At 64.6% G+C, this 20,617-nt stretch overlaps 2 protein-coding genes across 4 annotated transcripts in view; one reads left to right on the forward strand and one right to left on the reverse strand.

The window, feature by feature from the left end:
* The first annotated feature begins 1,760 nt into the window (after positions 1–1,760).
* Positions 1,761–4,203, forward strand: TMEM191C (transmembrane protein 191C). The gene is made up of 10 exons (XM_069558445.1): positions 1,761–2,012; positions 2,119–2,242; positions 2,571–2,621; positions 2,770–2,847; positions 2,973–3,029; positions 3,153–3,212; positions 3,342–3,406; positions 3,498–3,570; positions 3,840–3,877; positions 3,971–4,203. The coding sequence occupies exons 1-10, from the start codon at positions 1,858–1,860 to the stop codon at positions 4,173–4,175; spliced, it is 906 nt and encodes a 301-aa protein (XP_069414546.1). The 5' UTR covers positions 1,761–1,857; the 3' UTR covers positions 4,176–4,203.
* A 3,584-nt stretch (positions 4,204–7,787) lies between these two features.
* PI4KA (phosphatidylinositol 4-kinase alpha) overlaps positions 7,788–20,617 on the reverse strand; it is a 57,192-nt gene continuing 44,362 nt past the window's right edge. For 2 of the 3 annotated variants that reach the window (XM_069558441.1, XM_069558443.1), the window contains exons 33-55: positions 18,458–18,616; positions 18,119–18,270; positions 17,914–18,021; positions 17,709–17,836; positions 16,972–17,091; positions 16,804–16,883; positions 16,535–16,728; positions 15,903–15,993; positions 15,480–15,647; positions 15,257–15,310; positions 13,818–13,938; positions 13,505–13,634; positions 12,822–12,892; positions 11,835–11,907; positions 11,674–11,744; positions 10,891–11,000; positions 10,641–10,745; positions 10,442–10,567; positions 10,154–10,274; positions 9,715–9,874; positions 9,232–9,321; positions 8,823–8,906; positions 7,788–8,164 (exon numbers count right to left, since the gene is read on the reverse strand). In XM_069558441.1, coding sequence (XP_069414542.1) covers positions 8,113–8,164; positions 8,823–8,906; positions 9,232–9,321; positions 9,715–9,874; positions 10,154–10,274; positions 10,442–10,567; positions 10,641–10,745; positions 10,891–11,000; positions 11,674–11,744; positions 11,835–11,907; positions 12,822–12,892; positions 13,505–13,634; positions 13,818–13,938; positions 15,257–15,310; positions 15,480–15,647; positions 15,903–15,993; positions 16,535–16,728; positions 16,804–16,883; positions 16,972–17,091; positions 17,709–17,836; positions 17,914–18,021; positions 18,119–18,270; positions 18,458–18,616 — 2,568 coding nt within the window. In that variant the 3' untranslated portion in view covers positions 7,788–8,112. The remainder of the gene's footprint in view (positions 8,165–8,822; positions 8,907–9,231; positions 9,322–9,714; positions 9,875–10,153; positions 10,275–10,441; positions 10,568–10,640; positions 10,746–10,890; positions 11,001–11,673; positions 11,745–11,834; positions 11,908–12,821; positions 12,893–13,504; positions 13,635–13,817; positions 13,939–15,256; positions 15,311–15,479; positions 15,648–15,902; positions 15,994–16,534; positions 16,729–16,803; positions 16,884–16,971; positions 17,092–17,708; positions 17,837–17,913; positions 18,022–18,118; positions 18,271–18,457; positions 18,617–20,617) is intronic. The other variant, XM_069558442.1, reaches the window with a different exon arrangement.

Genomic DNA, 20,617 nt, shown 5'->3' on the forward strand with positions numbered 1-20,617 from the left:
TTTTGCTGTGCCGTGGTTTGCAGGGGGGCTTCCCTGTGGCTCAGCTGGTAAAGAATCTGCCTGCAGTGTGGGAGACCTGGATTCGATCCTTGGGTTGGGAAGATCCTCTGGAGAAGGGAACGGCTAGCCACTCCAGTATTCTAGCCTGGAGAATTCCATGGACTGTATAATAGCCCATGGGGTCGCAGAGTCAGACGAGACTGAGCGACTTTAACTTCACTCCACTTAGATTTGCAGGATCTTAGTTCCCGACCAGGAGTCAAAGCTGAGCCCTGGCAATGATAGCGTGGAGGCCTAACCACAGGGAATCCCCCTTTTCTCTCTTATCAGGCAAAAACTGTTTCACTTACGGCAACAAAAACAAACCCCCACAGGCGTGGGTTTTATGCTTATTCACTAATTCTTTCTCCCATCAGACACTTCCTGAGCCCCTGGCATCCCACACAGTCCTCAGCTGACGGTGCACTGAGTGTGCCGCTGCCGGGCTCAGTCCTGAGGACGGTGGGGAGTCCTGCACCACCCCCTTCCTGGGCTGCGCCCCTCCGTGGGGGCCCCCTGGTGGGCAGCGAGGCCCCAGAGGAGGACCTTGAACCTCAGTCCTTGGGGGAGGGGCAGAGCCGGGCCAGCGGGCAGGGTGGGGAGGCAGGCAGGTGCTTCCGGCCTCGAGTCTGCTGGGAGCGAAGGGCCGGAGCCCAGGCTGGGGGGGTCTGCTGCCACGGCTCCTGCCGCCCTCGGGCCCCACCGCCCAGGCACTGGCTTGCGTTTCCCCGGAGGCTTTGTCCGCCCCAGGCTTTCCCCGTGGGGTGGAGAGGGGTCAAGGTGCCCTTTAGCTCACCCTTGGAAGTTGCAGAAAAGCAACCTGGGGTGGGGTAGGGGGAGGTAGCCCCACCTGACAGGTGCAGAACCTGAGGTGTAGAGCTCGGGGGACGCTCACGCCGACACCCTCACCTGCACAAACTGAAGCGGCTCCAACCGGGCGGACCAGGCGGAGCGGTGGGGGCGGGACCCTGGGCGCGGCGCAGTATCAGTGGCGCCCAGTCCCTCCCCATCTCAACACCCGCCGCGGCGCCTCTCTGCCTTAACAGCGGGGCAGACCTCCTGCCGGAAATCCACATCCAGCTGACATCTGCTCCTGAATCTCACTGGCAGAATCCTACAAGGAAGCTAAAAGCCACCGTGGGTTTAGACCAGTCCCGCTTTCCTTCTGGGGCAGGGGAAGGACAGCCTGGAACCCTGAGGAACAAGACCCTGGGAAGGGGGCTCACGGATGGGCTTGTGCAGGCGAGAAGGAGCGGGAGGAGAGGCTTTTTAGAGGAACGTTACTGTAGTTGATTTACAGCGAAGTGACTCCGTTATACATGTACATACAATCTTTTTCATATTCATTCCGTGATGGTGTATGAGGATAGTGAATATAGGTCCCTGCCATACGGGAGGACCTCGTTGTTTATCCATCCTGTAACAGCTTACCTCTGCTAACCTCAAACCCCCGACCCCTCCCTCCCCCACCCGTCCCCCTTGGCAGCCACAGGTCTGTTCCGTCAATGCGTTTCATAGAGAGGTTCGTTTGTGTCGCTTCCTAGATCCCACCTGTAAGTGGCAGCATGCGGCATTTGTCTTTCTCTGGCTTTCCCAGGAGGGGATCCCTGGGTCCAGAGACGGGAAACTTGTTTACGGAACCCGATCTTTCCCATCAGAGGCTGCCCGGGCCACAGTGCCCCCGGCAGCGGGCGGGAAAGAGCCGGCCTCGCCCTCCGCCTCCGGCGCGAGCACCCGGCGGTGCGCGCGGTTCCAAAGCGCTCCGCGCTCGGTCCACTGTGACGCGGGCCCGGCGGCGGCCGCGGGCAGAGCCAGGCCATGGCCGAGGCGCAGGAGCTGCTTCTGCAGCTGCAGAAGGACAACCGCGACGGACGGCTGCGGAAGCAGGAGCTGGAGGAGCTGGTGCGCGGGCTGGAGGCCGAGAGCGAGAGCCTCGCCGCGCGCCTGCAGGACCTGAGCGAGCGCGAGCGCGGGTGCGGGCGGCCCCTCCCCTCGTCCGGCGTGTGGGCGCCGCGAGGGGGCGGGCTGTGTGTGGACGCGGCCTCCCTCGGCCGCGGAGCCTCAGTTTCCCCTCCGCAGCCTGCAGCGTCGGCGGAGCCAGGCGGCGCGGGCCCTGCGTGGGGAGGCGCGCGAGGCGGCGCGGGAGCGCGCGGACCGGGCGCGCGGGCTGCTGGAGGCGGCGGAGCAGCGCCAACGGGACCTGGTGGGGCGGGGCCCTGGTCGGGCGGGACCTCTAGACGGACGGGGCAGTGGAAAGGGAGGGGCCTGGGCGGGGCGGGGCCGCGAGAGGGCGGGACCTAAGCTGAGGCGAGACCTCTGGGTGGGCGGGGCAGTGGAGGGGAGGGACACAAAATCGGGCGGAGCCCTGGTGGGGCGGGGCCTGCGAGACGGTAGGCTGCGGCGGCACCCCGGTGGGCGGGGGCAGTGGAGAGGGAGGGGCCTGAGATGGGGCGGAGCCGGCAGCGGGGGCGGGGCCCGCGCTGGGGCGGGGCCCCCGGAGAGGCCTGGAAGTTCCCCTCGACCCCGTCCAGGAGCAGCAGAACCGACAGCTGCAGGAGCAGTGGGAGGAGCTGTCAAGCCAGGTACCTTCCGGAGACGGCCTCTGTCTCCCGCTTCCCCCGGGGCTGCCTCGCCCCAGTCCCCGCCCCCGCCCCTCCCCGCCCCTCCCCGCCCCCAGGATAGTCCCCGCCCCTAGCAGCCCCGCCCGGCCCTCACAAGCCCCACCCCCAGCTCTTCTACTACGGAGGCGAGCAACTGAGCCAGCAGCGGGCGGAGCAGCAGCTCGGGACCCAACTGGCGGCCCTGCAGGTGCTCGGGCGGGGCTAGGGGGCGGGGGCGGGCCTTGGGGCTCCGGGGGCGGGGCCTTGGGCGGGGTCAAGCGCGGCGCGTTCGCGGAGTGCCCGGCGCCTGACTCTCCCTGGATTCTCTGGAAGAAACAATTGGCGCTGGTGGAGGCCAAGCACACCATGCAGGCGGAGGCCCTGCGGCAGGTGCGGCAGAGCCGGGCTCTCGGGAGGGCCGGCTTGGGGTGTGCGTGAGGCTGGGCAGGTGCAGGACGGTGGGCAGGGCCGAGTGCCCCCTACCCCGTCTAAGCAGGGCTCCCCTCGTGTCAGAGCGCACGGCGGATGGAGGAGGCCTGGGCCAGCTTCCAGGAGCAGAGCGGAGTCTTGCAGGTGCCGCCCCTCCCCGCCTCCGACCCCGCCGCGGCCTCCGCTCCGCCCTTCCCCGGAGCCGCGGCGGCCTGCCCCCGCCCTACCCAAGTCTTCCCGCGTGTGAGGCCTCACTCCCACCACCCGCTCCAGGAGTTGCAGGGGAAGGTGATGGAGGCGGCGGCTGCACTCGACAGCTCGCGGGGCGGCCCGGAGCCGTAAGGGGGTTAAGACTGTCGGATGTCGGGAGTTGGGGGAGGCGCGACTGCGGGCCCCGCGAAGGGCCCATCCTCCTGCCTTTCCCGGCAGGTGCGACTCACAGCCCCGACGGGGGCAGGACTGCGCGGGCTCGCTCATGGAAGAGGTGGCCAAGGCGGAGTGTGTGAGCCCTGGCGGGGGCGGGCTTGAGCCGAGACCTGCCTCGCGGGGCCGCCCCCCGCACACGGGGGCCACCCCGTCAGGGACCCCCCCCCCCGACCCCACCAGGGACCCAGCTCGCCATGCCAACCCCACTGGGGACCACAAGCATCATGGGGCTGCTCACTCAAGCACCGCGCCCGCGTGGGAGCCCAACGGCCCCACGAGCCTCGCACCCCAGGGTCCCGCTCCGTCCGCGGCGTCCGGCAGGAAGGTGTTCTCTTGTCTCCGCAGGAGAAGCGGCTGTTCGGCGCGGGTGCGGCGGGCTTCAGGTGAGCGGGCGGCTAGAACGGGCTCGGGGCTGGGGCCTGGGGGGGCGCCCCGCGCCGCCAGCGCCCATCTGCCGGTGCGTGGTCGGTCCGCAGGCTGTGGGCGCTGGGCGCGCTGCAGACGCTGCTGCTGCTGCCGCTGGGCGTCGTGGCGCTGCCGCTGCTCTACCTGGCGCTGGTGAACCCCTCGGCCCTGCGCCGCGGCCTTGCGCGCCCGGGCTCGGACGCCGCCCTGCGCCGCCTGCGCTACACGCTGGCCCCGCTGCTCCAGTTGCGTGCGCGCGGACTGCTGCCCGCCTAGCGCATCACGCCGGCCGCGGCCGCCCGCACCCGAGTCTCCCGAGTGGTTTCTGGGCGCCGGATTGGGGGTGTGTGGACGGAGGGAGAAGGGGGTGTGATGGGAAAGGGGAGGGGAAGGGGCTTGGGCGTGGCGGCGAGAAACCCGGGGACGCGGGGCAGGGATGTCTTGTGTCCTCCGGCCAGCAGGCGCCGCACCCCCCCCCCCCCCGCCTCCGAGGGACCTCCTTGGTCCCTCCGCCCTGCCCTCGGTTCCGTCCGACCCCTCCGTTCCCCCAGCCCGTCCGCCCACTCCGGAGGGGTCGGAATCACGACTCAACCCCCTCTCGCCGCCGGCAAATCCAGCTCGCGGCGCTGGCCGGCGGGTCCCCGCGGAGCTCCGTGTCCCGCGTCCGCGCGCTGGTTACTCAGACCCGCGGCGACCCTCGTCCCTAGTGGGTCCCTTGTTGGGGGCGCGGGTGTCCTCCCCCTGGTCCGCGGCCTCTCCGGCGTCCGGGCAGTGGGGGCCCTGAGCCTTCATCACTGTGGTCTTGTCTAGCGTTGTCTGTTTCTGTGAAATATCCTGCTTAATGGAGGGGGAACTCGAGTTTCACTTCGTCTGATGCAAACGCTTGCTCTATTTTCCTTTTTTTTTTTTTGGTAGTGAAACTTCTGCATGTCCTGCGCACACAGGCGTTGTGTTTCGCTCTGGTCTTTAAACAGTCCTTTTCTCGTTGATTTAATTGCACGTCTTAGGGTTTGGGGTTAAGTTTGTCTTCGCGCTTCTGTGCAGTTTAAGAATTGCGGGTTGAGCCCTAAAAGTTCCTCTTTCGTCTGGAGGTCACGCTGTTCTGCTGGAACTCCTCCTCCTCCTGTGACTTCGCGTTCGGTCATCCCCAGACGGCCCTCTGTGCGGTCCCACTCTGGTTACAGTGGGTCATTCTGCAATGAGGGACTTCCTCAGTGGAGCCCAGTGGCTACGCCTCTTCGATTTCACCGCTGGGTACGGCTTGAGTGTGTGCTGCCGCTTCTTTGGGGTGTTTACGCAGGAGTGGGCTTGCTGGGTCCAAGGGTGCTTCTGTTTAACTGTTTGAGGAACAGCTAACAGGGCCCCGTCAGCAGTGCACGCGGGGCTGGCTTCCCCAGGTCCTTTACTTTAGTTTGCTAGGTTCTCTGCTTCTTGTTTAATAACAGCCATCCTAACGGGGGTGATTTTTCTGCTTTCAGTTTTCAGGCACTGCATTCTCTACTTTCTGTGATCACACAGTCACATCCATAACACGTTTCATCCATAAAACAAGGGAACTCGAGCTTTTACCCCCGAGCCCTCCACCCACTTCTGTGGAAGACACTTGATTTTTAAGGTGGACTTTTTTCCCCACAGTAAGTGGACTGCGTACCATCCCTCCCCCTTCCGGGTGAGCACAGCAGGGCACACGACCTCTGTGGCCTCCAGGCCCCTCTATGTCCACTTACGCCGCAGCCACCACGGTGACGGGAGTGGGTCCCCATGTGTCCTCGGCAGGCAGCTTTCTGCAAACATCTTTTTGTATTTTGCCAGAGAATCTGTGAGACCAGTTCCTCAGAGTGGGGTTGTGAGCCAGGGGTGACCACATGCATACTGGGGGGTTGGATGGCCGTGTTAGAGGCCCCTTCCCACAGGACAGGACCCCTTCTCCGCCTCGTGCACGGTGGGTGTGATGGGTGAGCGAGGGCCCTTCAGGGTGGCTTTAGCTGGCATTCACCTTATAATCAAGGCGGGGGGGGGGGTGGATAAGGGCCAGGGGCACTTCTTTTCCCGCAACTATCCATGTCACTTGCCGTTGTGGCTGTGCCTCGGTTTGGGGCTGTGACTGTAAATGAAACTGTTCTCATCCCTTTTGTTGCTGTGGGTACACACAGCCGACTTTTCACATCCACCTGTATCCTGAACGTCGGCTGTAGAACAGACCCAGGTTATTGTGGGTTTTTGTGTCCACTGGCCATTCCTGAGTCGCTTCTCTTTCCAATTGTTTCCTTCTCTGACTAGCCTGGCGAGGGCCCCAGGGCCCAGCGCTGAGCAGAGGCGGTGAGGACAGTGTGGTCCGGGAGGGCACACCCGTCCTGAGGCGTGGGGCTCTCGGGTGGGTCTTTCATTAACTGTATTATTGGAAGAGGAACTTGATTGCTTTCAACACTTTAGATTTCGTTTCCAGTCTCTGAAGAGATCTATTTGCTTATCAGCTCTTGGGTTTAGACTTTCTACCCAGCATTGTTAAGAGCATTTATTTCTGACTTTTAAAAACATACAGTTTGCACATTGCCCCCGTCTTGTTCACGGCATTCAGCTTTCCCTTCAAAGCCGAGGCGACAGCCTTCCTTTCCACGTGAGGTGGACATCAGTCCTGCAGTGGGTGAATCTGTTTTACCGAGTGTTCACCCTGTGCTTTGCGTCTCTCCCGGCCCACCGCTCCCAGTCTCCCGAGGGCTGCTTCTGGAGGTCATGCCCTGTATTCCGGTTTGCTTCTTATTTGAACATCTCTACCCACCTCCCCAGACACAGCCTGAAAGCCTCTGTCTTTTACGTGTGTTTTGCCTGCTGTTCCAGCTCCACTGCTCCAGCTCTCGTCAATCCCTCACAATAGCACAGAATCAGCCTGAGGTGGTGAACGGGCACACGGGCGCTGCCGCCGGTGCCAGGGGGGCGCTGCGTGCTGTCGGGCGGCGTGCGTGCCGCTGTCCTCTGCCCACTGGCTTCCCTGCCAGTCCCGTCGCCTGTGCAGAGAAGGGCGCTGCGAGCCTCCAGCCCTGTTAGTCTATTTCTCCTGAGTTCTGTCACGTTTTGCTTCAGAGGCACACGTGTGTGTGCTGATGGGGACTTTCCCCCCCGCCTTCCGCATCAGGCCTGTGACTGTATTTAAAGAGCATCTCTCGCCAGGATGTAATCAGGTCTCACATTTCATCCATGTTTGGAACTCCTGCCTCCTCGTGGGTGGGCACAGTCTGCACACAGGTCACAGGGCTAGTGACGCAGTGGGCCCGTGCCTCGGTCGTGCGGCTGCTCCCCCGTGATGACCTCCCTTCCTGGGTTGGCCCCACGTCTGACAAAGCTGTTGCCTCCCCACTGGCTGCCTGCCTTCCTGCTGCGCTTCCTGCAGCTGAGTGCTTTTGTGCCAGCTCTGGGGTCCTGCTGGGGGCTGGAGTGTCCCACCCCACTTCCCATTTCTTCATGCCCCTTCTAGGTGCCTGTTCTCTCACCCACGGCTCCTCCCTTCACCTCTGTCTTACGTGCTATGTACCAACCTCTTGGGCGGCTCACTTCTAGATGTTTCGTTTCTTTAGTTTCAGATCTTTGGAGGGTTGTGGGGGTGGGGTGGGGGGTCAGTGCGGGAGGACGGTGTGGTTGCGGAGCAGAGCGACCTGAAGATGCTGGAGACAAGCACCGGGAGGAGGCGGATCAATGGCGGCGGAGGCAAGGCCAGGAAGGGACACCGCTGGCCCTGAGCCGGCAGGGAGAGCACAGGTGCTTTCGCCCCACCGGCGCGGTGCTGCCGTCTCTGCGAAGCTCACAGTCAGGGTGCCGGGGGCGGCCCTGAGCCCCTTGCTGCCCACCCCCCCCCCAGCTAAATGTGCACTTAGGATCCAAGAGTAAACCAGGTTCCAGCGCAGCAGTGTTTTTGTTTTTATTTTGCTCACGTTGGTTAAATACCGCTTTTCTGACTTTCATGCCTAAGAATATACTCCCTGTACCTCTGAGACAGGACGGGTGGGGAACGTGTCCAGTGCAGGAAGAGCCCGTGCCCAAGCCCAGACCGGCTCTGATTGTCCTTCTGGCCGCGCGGGTGGCACCCGGGACCGGGAGTCTCCAGCTCGGCAGGGGCGCCTCTGGCCCGTCTGTCCCTCGGGTGGAGCGGCGGCCGGCGCGCCTGCGGAGCAGGGCTGCGGCCGGCGCGCCTGCGGAGCGGGGCTGTGGCCGGCCGCCCTCAGTAGGGGATATCGTTCTGATAGTACTGGATCATGTCGTAGGTCCGGCTCCTGCGGACGCAGGGTGGGGGCGCTGTGAGGGGCTGACCCCTCTGAGCTGCCCTGGAGGCTCGGGGCCCGACCGCGGACCTCTGCCCCGCAGCGCCTCGCCCGCTGGGACCCGTGGAGGCTCCCTCCCTGGCAGCTCCCGGCTCTGCCCCATCTCCTCGCTCGTGGGCACCTAACGCAGGCTCAGGCAGACACCTTTCCTCAGCTGGCTGCCTCCTGTCCTAAGAGCTGAGCCCAGGCTGGGGGTCTGTGCGCCCCCGCCCAGCACACAGCAGAGCCATCTCGCCCCGTGCTGCCCGCCAGACTCCTCCCACTGGGCCACCAAGACCACGTGGCACCCCCAGGCCGCACGCCCTGGACCTTGGTGGGCCCACCGGGGTCAGTTCTCCGACCCCAGGGTGTGGGCCTGGCCTCCCGTGGGCCACCCCGTCGTTCAACCTGGAAACCTCCAGGCCACCTCTAACGGTCACAGCCCCGGGAACCTGTCCCCCAGAGTGTCACTGAGGCCAGGCCCCTCCGATCACAGCCCCCACAGCCCCTCACCCCACCATGCCCGGCGTCTCAAGGCAGTGCATCCAGCCACCGGGCCCAAGAGCGGCCCCACCCAGAGCCCCCTGGACCCCGGGTGGGGGCACAGGAGAGGGCAGGACCGGGGGCTTGCCTGTTGCTAAGGAAGCAGCTCTGAATGACCTTCAGGATGAAGTTCGCGGCCTCTCGCTCCGTCATGTTGGGGCTGAACCTGTGCCTGTGGGGGAAGGGCCACATCAGGGCTGCCGCCCTGCTCACGTGCACGTGGTCTGGTGTCCTGTGGGGCCACGGTTCCCAGCTGGCCTCAAGGCTTTGGGCCCTGTCCCAGCAGCTCCCAACCGTGAGGCCGGCAGCTCGGGCAGGATGGGCAGGGGCTTGGCCTCGATGTGCCCTAAGAAACCAGGGCAGACGGGCACATCCCCTCGTGGCCACAGAAACCAGGGCGCACCTCGTGCCCGGGTCTGGGTGTCCCCGGGGGCACCTGGCCCGGGGGGCAGGCCCCGTCTCAGGGACAGCCACCCCGGTGTCTGCCCAGGACATACTTGAGGAGCTTGATTGTCTGCCCACGGAAGCAGGGCAGGCCCGTGTCCAGCATGAGAGTGACCAGAGAGACGACAGCGTCCATGTAGGGCCTGGGGAAGGGCAGGGAGGGCGGTGAGTGGAGTCCAGCCTGCGCATGGGCCCTGCCTGGGTGTCACCACACTGCTCTGTGGCCTTAGCCACGTGGCGTCGGAAACCACGGGCTCTGGCTCAGGAAGAAAGGTGAGGAGGGCACTTGGACCGACTGGAGGCAAGGCCGAGCCTGGGAGGTGCAGACGTGGGGGCTCCGAGGCCGAGTGAGGGGCTCTGGCAGAGACGGCATATGTGACTGGAGCCAGGCCTCAGGGACCTCCTGCACACGCCCCTCCAAACCCCAAACCCGCCCCCCCACCACCCAAGGTCTGAGATGACCCGAGGGGAAGGGAGCCTGGATGCGTGGTCCCAGCACGGGCCCCACCCTCCCTCATCTGGACCGGGAGGCTCACCGCACAGCCAGGTAGCCACGGACACACATCTCCATGAACCACTTGAAGGGTGTGGCCTCCATCTTGCCCCCCATGATCATCACCATCTCATCTGTCAGCTTGATGTCCGGCTCCCAGCCGAGGTTGCCTCCCGGGGAGCTTTCAAACATGAACCCGAAATCTGCAAAGCCCCAAAAAGCCGCGGTGCTGGGGTCAGCCGCAGGCTGGGGCGGAGGGATAGAGCCCCACCTCCTGGCTCCGCCCCCATGTGGATGCCCCGAGGGAGAGCCCCGCCCCAGGTCGATGATGGAAGGAAAGTCCCGCCCCCTGCCACCCCGCCCACCCACGTGGAGGCCCTGGATGGACAGCCCCGCCCCCGCCCCCGCGGTGGATGACGGGAGAAAAGTCCCGCCCCCCCCACGTGGAGGCTGTGGATGGACAGCCCGCCCCGCCCACCCACCGATGTGGATGAGGTGCCCCTTCTTGTCCAGCATGATGTTGCCGTTGTGCCGGTCTTTGATCTGCAGCAGGAACAGGAGGAGGCTGTAGGCCGCCATGCTGCGGATGAAGTTGTACCGCGCCTGCGGGGGACAGCGGCTCAGGGCCCGCGCTCCAGGCCGGGGGCAGGGCGGACCCGCACTCCAAGAGTCGGCCCTCGGGGGCCCACCCAGAGCTTCGCCAGTCCCAAGCAAGGCCATGGCTGCCCGGGCGGACCCAGACTGGAGGAGCCAGGACGCCGGGCGCCCACCTGCTGGAAGGCCAGCGTGGACTCGTCCCCGTACTGGCGCGTGAAGTAGTCGTACATGCCGAAGTCGGTCTGGCGGCCCAGCTGGTCCCGGGAGGTGCAGTCGGGGATGCACTCGATGACCCCGCACTAGGGAGGAAGGGCCGGGCTGCAGGCGAGGGCCGCACCGAGGGGCCGCCGGGCTTCTGCTCGGGACACTTACCCCGGGGGCGGTGGCCACCACCCGGTACGGGAAGACAAAGAGGTCCAGTCCGACCAGCTGGAAGATGTTTTTGAAGAGGTCAATGATCTGCAGGGCCAGCATGTCCTGGGAGGCGGAGACACAGATGGTGGTGGGCAGCCACAGGGAAGCAAAGATTCACGCTTCTGTGTGAGGCCGGGCGCCGCCGCCGCCGGCAGCCGCGGAGAGGCCCCCGCCACCCGCACTGCCCTCCCGCCCAGCTGGGCTCTACCTGCCGGCAGTCGTCCCCCACTTTGAAGATGGCCGCCTGCCAGGAGATCTTCTGGCTGTCTGCCTCCTGCACACTGCCCTCCTCCTCCGGGTCTGAGCGGCACCGCAGGCCTGCGGGGAGAGGCCCTGTGGGAGTCTGGGGGGCGCCCTGCTCACGTGCCTGAAGGAACCCCGAGAACCTTAGGGATCGTGCCTTGAAAGCCCGAGGGGGGCCGATGAAGGCCTGGCAGACACCCAGGCCAGAGGGTGGGGCCACAGGGCCGCGTCTCCTCCTGAGAACAGCTGAAGACAGAGCCCCCTCTCGCTGGAGAGAGGACCTGCGGGCACTGTCAGGGCTGGGCCCCGTGAGGGGGTGCACAGCAGGAGCCGGGGCCACACCCTGGCTGGTGCCCTCTCAAGCCCGCGCCGCCGGGCCTGCGGAGTGTGGCTGCGTGTGGTGGCAGGGCCTCGCACAAGTGGCGAAGGCAGCGTGGCCCTGACCGGTGGCCGTGCCTTCCCAGAGACGGAAGAGGGGGAACTCCAGCCGAGGCCGGGGACCAACCAGGCCCTGTGCTGGGGGGAGGCGCAGGACCCTGCCCAGAGGGCCACCCCGGGCTCAGCACCAGGAGACAGTTGACGCCTGCCATGGAAGCCGGCCTGCCCGTGGGCGCTCGCACGGCGGCCAAGCAGACCGCCCTCCTGGGGTCCCCGTCACTGCCCGTGTGCCTGCTGACCCCAGATGAGGGGCCGCACTGACCCGCCACTATTCACAGGAACCCCAGACTACACGGGACAAGGCACTGACCTTCCTTCTCAAGCTCACTAACCCCGCAACGTTTCACCTTGAACTTCGCCAGATACGGGGCCTTGGCAGCGCTAGAAGACAACAGACCGTGGGTGTGAGGGATGGGGGAGGGGCGCGAGGGATGGGGCAGGGGGCCTGCGAGGGGCAGCCGGGGGTCGCACCTCTGCATGGGCGTCCCGGACTTGTAGTCAATGTCCAGCACGATGGCCTCGGGGTTGCTGGGCAGGTAGCAGCCTGCGAGGGTGGGAGGGTTGTCACGGGTGTGGGCGGGATGCAGGAGCACACGCCCATCCAGCAGGCAGGCCCGCCCTGGGCAGACGGGGCGGTGCTGGGGCCTGGAAGCCCGCCCTCCCTGGCTGCCGTTCCTCTGGGTCTGTCCTGACGACCACATGGCCCTCGCCACCCCCAGACACGTCTCCAAGGGGACGCCTGAACCCTCAGCTTCCTGGGTGCCCCACCACAGGACACACAGGAGCCCCGGCCCCGCCCGCCTGGCCCCAGCTCAGCCTGGCAAGACGAGAGGACGCCCCAGCCTGGTCTGAGGCTGCAGTCCCAGAGCCCCCCAGGTGGGGCCCCGACGGAGGCACTGGCGCTGGAACCACGAGGTCCCCTGCCTCCCCCCTCACTGGCCCAGCCTCGCTCACATGGCCCAGCTCCGCCCTGCAGCCGGCTCGCACCCCAGGGCCTCTGGGATGTGTCTGAGCAGCAGGAGTCCTCTCAGAGGCTGGGCGGGGCTCAGCATGGTCGGGAGACGCCCCCCCTGGGGCCGGTGCCCACCGTGGAGCAGGCCTGGGCACGCAGGCAGGGCCAGAGTGTGAAGAGAGCGCGTGTGTGGCAGTGAATAACTGGGAGCTGTGCGGTGACATCTGGGCTCCGTCCTGCCAACCAGCAGCACCAGGGCGGGGCACGGGCCCTCATACCATGGGCCCCAGCACACCGCGGACGCCCCTTCCCACGCACACTGCCTCTGCTACCCTGGAGCTCAGGAACCTTCTAGAACCACAGCTGCTGGAGACAGGGCTTGGCCTTCGGAAAACAGCTGCAGCCAGTAGGCCCCCAAGTGGCCGCTGGGCAGGGCAGGCTCTGGAGAGGGATGCCAGGCACCCAGGGCCCACACCCCCCTTCCCACCAGGCTCCGCCCCGCTCACCAGGCTGCACCTTCACTTCAGACAAGGCGGACAGGCAGGCCTTCTTTCTTTCGTCGCCTTTGGGGTAGGGCCTGGGGACCAGGACACAAAGGCTGACCTCCACGCTTCTGGCGGCAGGCCCTCCTCCCTGAGGGCCGCTGCCCTGCATGGCCTCTGGCGGCCCCCAGACCTCTATGCCCCAAGATGAAGGGCTGACGTGGAATTGCGCCCTCACATGCAGAGGGTGGCCCAGGGAGCCCACCCGGACAGCCAGGTGAGGATGGGGTGACTGGGCATGAGCCGGAGCTCTGGGGACAGAGGGGGCCAGGGTCCTTCCCCGGGGTCGGCCAGTGTCAACCCCAAGGCCCGTCCCACACAAACGTGGGGCCAGGGTGTCTGAGGTTGATGTCCGCCCCATGTGAACGTGCACCAGAGAGGTTAATTGAGACAGGGCCCCAGGGCGGCCAGTGGGTCGGGCTGCCTAACGCTGCTGGGCCCCTGGGAGCCTCCAGAGCAGTGGCCTCAGACCCGACGTGAAGCTAATGCGTGCTTCCGTGCACCTGAGGGGCCGCGGGAGCCCAGGACGGCAGGCAGGCTCCCAGCCGGCTGCTCTGCGGCGGTGGCCACGGGGCAGGGGGCGGGGCTGTGTGCACACTGCCTCTGGGGCGGCTCGCCTGCGTGGGGCCTGGAGGAGGTGCACTTACTTGATGATGGCTGAGACGTTGGTGATCTTGTTGAAAAAGTCAAACTCCCGCTGGTAGAAGTCCTTGGCCGGGCCGGAGAGGGAGCCCGTGATCTCCTCCACCAGCTGCTCCAGGAGATCACCGATGTCGGCTGCGGAGTTGCTGTGGCTGAGCCTGGGCCCGGGGCCATCTCTGTGGACCCCACCCGGAGGACGCGCAGGGTGGCCGCCCGGGGAGTTGCGGGACGGAGCCGCGGGGCCGGGGGCCAAGGTGGGAGTGGAGGGGTGACCTGGGCAGGGGAAGGGCAGGTGCCCTGACGGGAGCCGGCACTCACGATCCTTCTGGTGGCCCTCTTCGTCCATGTAGATGTTGGTCTTCATGTTCCAGATGAACTGGTGCGCCAGTAGCTGGGACTGGGAGGCGGCCCACAGGATGTACTCCCGCACGTAGCCCATCTACAGGGGCGAGACTGTGGTCAGCTCGGCCCAGCCCCGTGAGGCCCTGCGCTGGCTGCGAGCAGCTGTCCTGGGCCGCGGGACCAGCACGTCAGCCTGCCAGCCGGCCACCACATCTCACCTCAGGCAGGTGCAGCCTCGCCCCCGCTCCCCCCGACTCTAGCCTACCTCTGCTGCTGTGGAGCGGGAGGTGTGGGCAGGCGGGCTTCCACCGCCACCCTGTGAGCTGCCCAGGGGCGGTGGGTGCCAGAAAACCCTACAAGTTGGTGGTTGCGCGCTGTGGTCCCTGCCCACCTGTGACCTCTCCTCCCCCGGCATGCCCAGCTCAGGGTGAGTCCCCGGTCTAGGTTACGAAGGCGCTGGCCTTTCTGGAAGACTCCTGGGGGGCAGCCTCTCCTTCCCCACAGCCGCCTCTGCCCCCATCTGGGGCTCCTCCCCCTCCGTCTGGTAAAGTATTCCCTGGTTGGATGTCCTCGACTTGGTGGGTGCACTTCCCAAAGAGGTCAGGCTTCAAAACACCCAATTCTAACTCAGCAAGCAGATCGAACGTTGAACCGTGAACACGCAACCTCCGGTGCAGGCTTGGGGCTGGGCTGGGACACGGTGGTCTGGGGGCCCTGGGCTGGGCCGGGAGGGCACTTGCTGGTGCCCGGAGGCGCAGGCGTGGAGAGGCACAGGCACAGCGGGGTCGCCCTGCAGGTGCTGTCTGTCCAGGCCCCTTCGGGGCACGCCCTCGCTCATGGCTGAGTGGCCCCGTCCCCCATCTACACGCTGAAGCCCCGCGCTTGCTGGAGGCCTCGTGTTGAGATGGCTGGAGATACGCCTTTGAAAAGCTGGTGAAGTTATGTGAGATCAGTGGGGGCCTCATCTAAGCTGACTCGTGTCCTCAGAAGAGATCGGGACACAGACAAGAAGGACACAGGGCGGTGGCCCTGTCTCATGGCGAGGAGAGGGGCCTCGGGGGAGCCAGCCCGCCCCACCTGGACCCCAGACATCCAGCTTCCAGGCCTGTTCAGGTTCTGAGCCCGTGGACTCCTCCAGGGTGGCCCCAGCTTGCTAGCACACCCGGCCTCTCCTCCCAGGAGACAGAGAGCTGGGCATGGGAGTCAGGGCCTGCCAAGACCCCCTTCCAGTAGACAGGTCCCGGGCCAGGCTGCCCACCCTGAGTGGCGGCCAGCGATGCTTCCAGAAGCTGCTCACCTGCATAGCAGGCCTGGGCCTCAGGCGCTGGACGGCCACGTAGTGGGCGGAGAGCTCAGGCTCAGGTCCTAGCCCTGTGCCCCTGCCCGCCTGGCCCTCCGGGCTGGCGCACACTTACCTTGTCGTACCTGAGCGCCTGCACGATCTGGGGGATGTAGAACAGGATGGCGTCCTGGGGGGGGCAGGGTGTGGCTGTGACTCCAGGGCGGGGGTCCCAGGAGCCCACCCCGCCTGGACCAGCCTCACCCTCCACCAGGCTGCCCCCACGGCGTGTCCCTGAGTGCCTCCCACTCCACAGCAGTGGGGGGCAGCCCCGAGGCCCACCCGGCAGAGGGGCTCACCGGCGGGAAGGATCGCAGGACCTTGACCCCGTACTGCGCCGTGAGAGGGTGCGGCGGGTACATGCTCGAGAAGTAGGACAGGCCCGTGGGCGGGTCCGCGGGCGCCCAGCACAGCACGTGGCTGAGCTCAGGCGCGTCGGCGTCGATGGTGTGCCAGGTGACCAGAAACTGGAGGGAGGAGGGGCGGGGTGGTCCTGAGAGGCATTCCCGATGGCAGCAGGCACGCTCTGTCCCCAGCGCCGCCCCAGCCAGGGGGGAGCGCCGAGGCCGTCTTCTATAGTGCACGCCTCGTCCCAGGGTGGGAAGCGTGGGGCAGCGGCGCTCAGACCCCACGGCGCTCAGGGCTTTGGTCACGCTCCTCCAGGCGGCCCCGGGGCGCTTCAGAGCCTGTGTTCCTGCCGTGGCCCACCACCTGCCCCCTACCTTGATGGCTTCCGGGATGTCACTAACAGCTCCCGGGTCCAAGCGCACCAGACGCGTCACCTCGTTGCCGATAGCCTCCGTGTTTTTGAACCTGCAGGCGCAGAGGGTGTGGGGCGCAGGCACTGAGGACGGGGCCAAGGAGCCCGGGAGTGAGGAATGTGGCCGGCGCCCAGCAGCGTCTGAGCACCCTCGCTTCTGGCGTGTGCGGTGACCCAGGACAGAGGGCCCTGGGCCAGGAAGGGTCTGCCCTCCCCTTTCAAGGACCCCAACGCCCGTGGCCAGGCCCCAAGCAGCCCGTGGGCCAGACGGCACTGCAGCGGGTGGGAGGGCGCAGGTGAGCGGTCAGGCCGCCCCGCATGGACTTGGCGCCTGTGGGAGGAAGCACTGGGCAGGCAGCGTGGGCTCAGGGGGTGACAGGCCCCCCCCCGCCCCGGACACAGGCACACGGGGTGGGGGTCTGTGAGGACTCAGCCCCCTCTGCTCCCGCCGGCCAGAGCCGTCGGGAGAGCTCACGACACAGGCACTGCTGCCCAAGGACGCCCCGGGAGTCACCGCAGCTGCTGCCTTTCCTGGTCGAGGAAGGCGGGCCTGGGGCTGCGGGGCACTGGGCCTCGGCGTGGCCTGGAGCGCACCTGGCAGGCAGCTGCACGGCCAGGTGCGGCGAGATGCCCCAGGCCAGGCTGGCGTTGTCCTTCCACTGCTTCTCGCTCAGGTTGCTGTACTTGGACCTCCAGTTGGCCACGCTGCTCTCCCCAGCCTGGTCCAGCTCCAGCTCCGGGGCGGACAGCGGGTTGTACCAGGTGACGAGACGCTCGATCTCGGTGGCCTGGGTACAGACAAGGACATGGCTGCGCCTCTGCGTGCCCCCAGCTGCCCCGCGGGCCTGGCGGGCGGGCCTCACCAGCAGGGACAGCAGCAGGGTCCGGCGCTTCATGTAGTATCTGTGCAGCTGGGAGCCCCGGTTGGTCTTCTTGGACATACCTGGGGCGGGGGGTGGACACAGGGTCTCCCTCAGAGACACTCCACGACCCTGAGGACCCGAGGGACCCAGGTGAAAAGCCCCACTGACCCGACTTCTTGGAGATGGTGGACATGCCGCTGGACAGCGGGTACGTGTTGATCCAGCCCTGTGTGGCCTGCTGGCGAGAGCCGACCGCAATGTCCAGGTTGCTCCGGGTGTCCTGGTTGTCTGCAGGCAGACACAGCATTCCAGAAAAAGGGACTTGGACCTTCCGCATGGACGAGGCAGCCACGGGGGAGCAGACGGGGAGACAGCTTCACAGAGAGCCAGGCACCTGGGGGCTCAGAGGACTGCAGCAGAAGCTTCCTACAGCGCGCGGGGCTCCCCGAGCCCAAAGCAGAGCAGCCCGAGCTCCGCCCCCGGCAGCCACGGGGCACCTGCCCCCAGGCGTGCTTCCACACGGGGGGCCCGGGGCAGATGTGGGGCCGCCAGCCCTGCTCCGAGAGGAGTCAGGAGCCACTGGGACATTCGCTGTGGCTGCCGTCCCCCGTCCTGTGGCAGGCCGCCTGTGTGCGTCTGCTGCGGAGACCCTGGGGCCCCAGCTGCTGCAGGCAAGGGCCTGACCACGGGGACGCCCCCACGGCACTTATGTTAGAGTCGCTCCTGACAGGACTGCCTTGCTGGGCGGCAAGGGACTGTGCCTGGCCCCTCGTGGCCCACCAGCCGCAGCCCAGGGTGGGCTGACGGGTGTCCGGGGAGCCCGTGGACAGCCTGGCGCTAGGAAGCTAGGCCGAGGGCGTCCCCTTGCCAAGCGTGGCAGGGCAGGGGCGAGCGGGCCGGCGTACCTGGGGGAGCGAGCTGGCTGGCGGTCAGGTACTTCTTGTCTGAAAACACGGCGGTCCAGAACTTGACCATCACGGTGACATCCTCACGGAGCCTCTTCTCCCCCTGGGTCGGGAACCTCGGGGGGCAGCTGCAGATGGGCGGGGGCCAGGGTGAGAGCCAGGCGCTGGGCAGGGGGACCTGGCCCGGGGCGGGGGCGGGGGGCACCTGAAGTAGTCAAAGGCGGTGGAGTAAATCTTCTCGCGGAGCACGTTGCGGATGGTGGCGTTGGGGAGCACGTCCGCATGCAGCAGGGACAGGCCGAGGGTCAGCAGCCTGCAAGGGGGGCCAGGTCAGCGCTCCGGCTCCCCCTGCCTGAGCTCGGGGCCTGCCTACGGGCAGCGGACCCCACCCCGGGCCCCCCGGGCCTCACTTGAAGCGGGGCCCGATGGCCGCCACATGCCGGTTCATGCTGCCCGCGGCGCCCCCGATGCTCAGGGACAGAGCACGCTGCAGGAGGCTGCAGAAGATCTCCACCTGGTCGGAGCTGCAGTACTTGGCGATCTCGAACCGCTGCACCAGGAACTGGGGGGGGGGACACGCTGCCTGTGGGGCCTGCCGGAGGGCAGGTGGGGTCTGCAAGGCAGGGGGTGGGGGTCTGGGGGAGAGGAGGGCCAGCACCGCCCCCTCCTGGAGGGGCATCTTCAACCTGGAGCCCCGGGGTAGCCCCCCAACCCCGGGGGAGAGTGGGAGGAGCCTGGGGGGCACGTACGTCGATCCAGATGTAGTGAGGGGTCACCTCGGGGGCACACGGTCTCGGCTGGCTGGCTTCGGACGCGGCCAGGGGATCTGCTTCCTTTATCTCCGCAGAAAACAGGCCGAACTTCTGCTCCACGGTCATCTGCCAGGCCCCGGCCATCTCCCGCATGAACTGCAAAAACCTGGCCGTCAGCACCTCCGTGCGGTACAGGGAGGGGCCTGCTGCGTGTTCTTGTCGGTGCTTAGTTATGAAAGGAGGATAGGCTCGCTGGAGACTTAGGAAGCTGAGGGCGTGTGAAGAAAAGGAAAGCCACACGGTCCCATGACGGCCCCAGCCCGGGCCTTCTTTCACCACACGCCCGTCCAGGACCACAGCCAGATGCATGTCCCGCTTCCCGATGCCCCCCTGTCACTGCACCACCTGCTCAGGGCCTCCAGAACCCAGTGCCACCTCCACCCCACGGACCCACGACGACACCTTCATGCCCCAAACCAGGCCTGGGAAGAGCTGCGGGGGCCAAGTGGAGCCTGAGTCCCCACCATCAAGGTGTGGGGTTTGGAGGGAAGCAACTCCTTCCAAATGCAAAGAGATAGAGAAAAACAACAGAATGGGAAAGACTAGAGATCTCTTCAGGAAAATCAGAGATACCAAAGGAACACTTCATGCAAAGATGGGCAAAATAAAGGACAGAAATGGCAGGGACCTAACAGAAGCAGAAGAGATTAAGAAGAGGTGGCAAGAATACACAGAAGAACTATACAAAAAAGATTTTCAAGATCCAGATAAACATGATGGTGTGATCATTCACCTAGAGCCAGACATCCTGGAATGTGAAGTCAAGTGGGCCTTAGAAAGCATCACTACGAACAAAGCTAGTGGAGGTGATGGAATTCCAGTTGAGCTATTTCAAATCCTGAAAGATGATGCTGTGAAAGTGCTGCACTCAATATGCTAACAAATTTGGAAAACTCAGCAGTGGCCACAGGACTGGAAAAGGTCAGTTTTCATTCCAATTCCAAAGAAAGGCAATGCCAAAGAATGCTCAAAGTACCGCACAATTGTACTCATCTCACATGCTAGTAAAGTAATGCTCAAAATTCTCCCAAGCCAGGCTTCAGCAATACATGAACCGTGAACTCCCTGATGTTCAAGCTGGTTTTAGAAAAGGCAGAGGAACGAGAGATCAAATTGCCAACATCCGCTGGATCATGGAAAAAGCAAGAGTTCCAGAAAAACATCTTCTGCTTCACTGACTATGCTAAAGCCTTTGTGTGGATCACAACAAACTGGAAAATTAGAGAGATGGGAATACCAGACCATCTTACCTGCCTCCTGAGAAACCTGTATGCAGGTCAGGAAGCAACAGTTAGGACTGGACATGGAACAATGGAGTGGTTCCAAAATTGGGAAAGGAGTACGTCAAGGATGTATTCTGGCATCCTGTTTACTTGACTCATATGCAGAGTACATCGTATGGAATGGCAGGCTGGATGAAGCACAAGCTGGAATCAAGATTGCCGGGAGAAATATCAATAACCTCAGATATGCAGATGACACCACCCTTATGGCAGAAAGTGAAGAGGAGCTAAAGAGCCTCCTGATGAAAGTGAAAGAGGAGAGTGAAGAAGCTGGCTTAAAATTCAACATTCAAAAAACTAAGATCATGGTATCTGGTCCCATCACTTCATGGCAAATAGATGGGGAAACAATGGAAACAGTGTCAGACTTTATTTTGCAGGGCTCCCAAATCACTGCAGATGGTGACTGCAGCCATGAGATTAAAAGACACTTACTCCTTGGAAGAAAAGCTATAACCAATCTAGACAGCATACTCAAAAGCAAAGACATTACTTTTCTGACAAAGGTCGCCTAGTCAAAGCTTATGGTTTTTCCAGTCGTCATGTATGGATGTGAGAGTTGGACCATAAAGAAAGCTGAGTGCCAAAGAATTGGTGCTTTTGAACTGTGGTGTTGGAGAAGACTCTTGAGAGTCCCTTGGACTACAAGGAGATCCAACCAGTCCATTCTGAAGGAAACCAGTCCTGAATATTCATTGGAAGGACTGGTGATGCTGAAGCTGAAACTCCAATACTTTGGCCACCTGATCTGAAGAGGGGACTCATGGGAAAAGACCCTGATACTGGGAAAGATTGGGGGCAGGAGGAGAAGGGG

The sequence above is a fragment of the Ovis canadensis genome, chromosome 17, assembly GCF_042477335.2.
Source record: "Ovis canadensis isolate MfBH-ARS-UI-01 breed Bighorn chromosome 17, ARS-UI_OviCan_v2, whole genome shotgun sequence".
Taxonomy (NCBI): Eukaryota; Metazoa; Chordata; class Mammalia; order Artiodactyla; family Bovidae; genus Ovis; species Ovis canadensis.

Coding starts and splice junctions, on each gene's coding strand:
- TMEM191C (XM_069558445.1), top strand. CDS start 1,858: ATGGCCGAGGCGCAGGAGCTGCTTCTGCAGCTGCAGAAGGACAACCGC. Junction 3,030..3,152: donor AGGCGGAGGCCCTGCGGCAG/GTGCGGCAGAGC, acceptor CCCTCGTGTCAG/AGCGCACGGCGGATGGAGGA. Junction 3,407..3,497: donor TCGCGGGGCGGCCCGGAGCC/GTAAGGGGGTTA, acceptor CTTTCCCGGCAG/GTGCGACTCACAGCCCCGAC.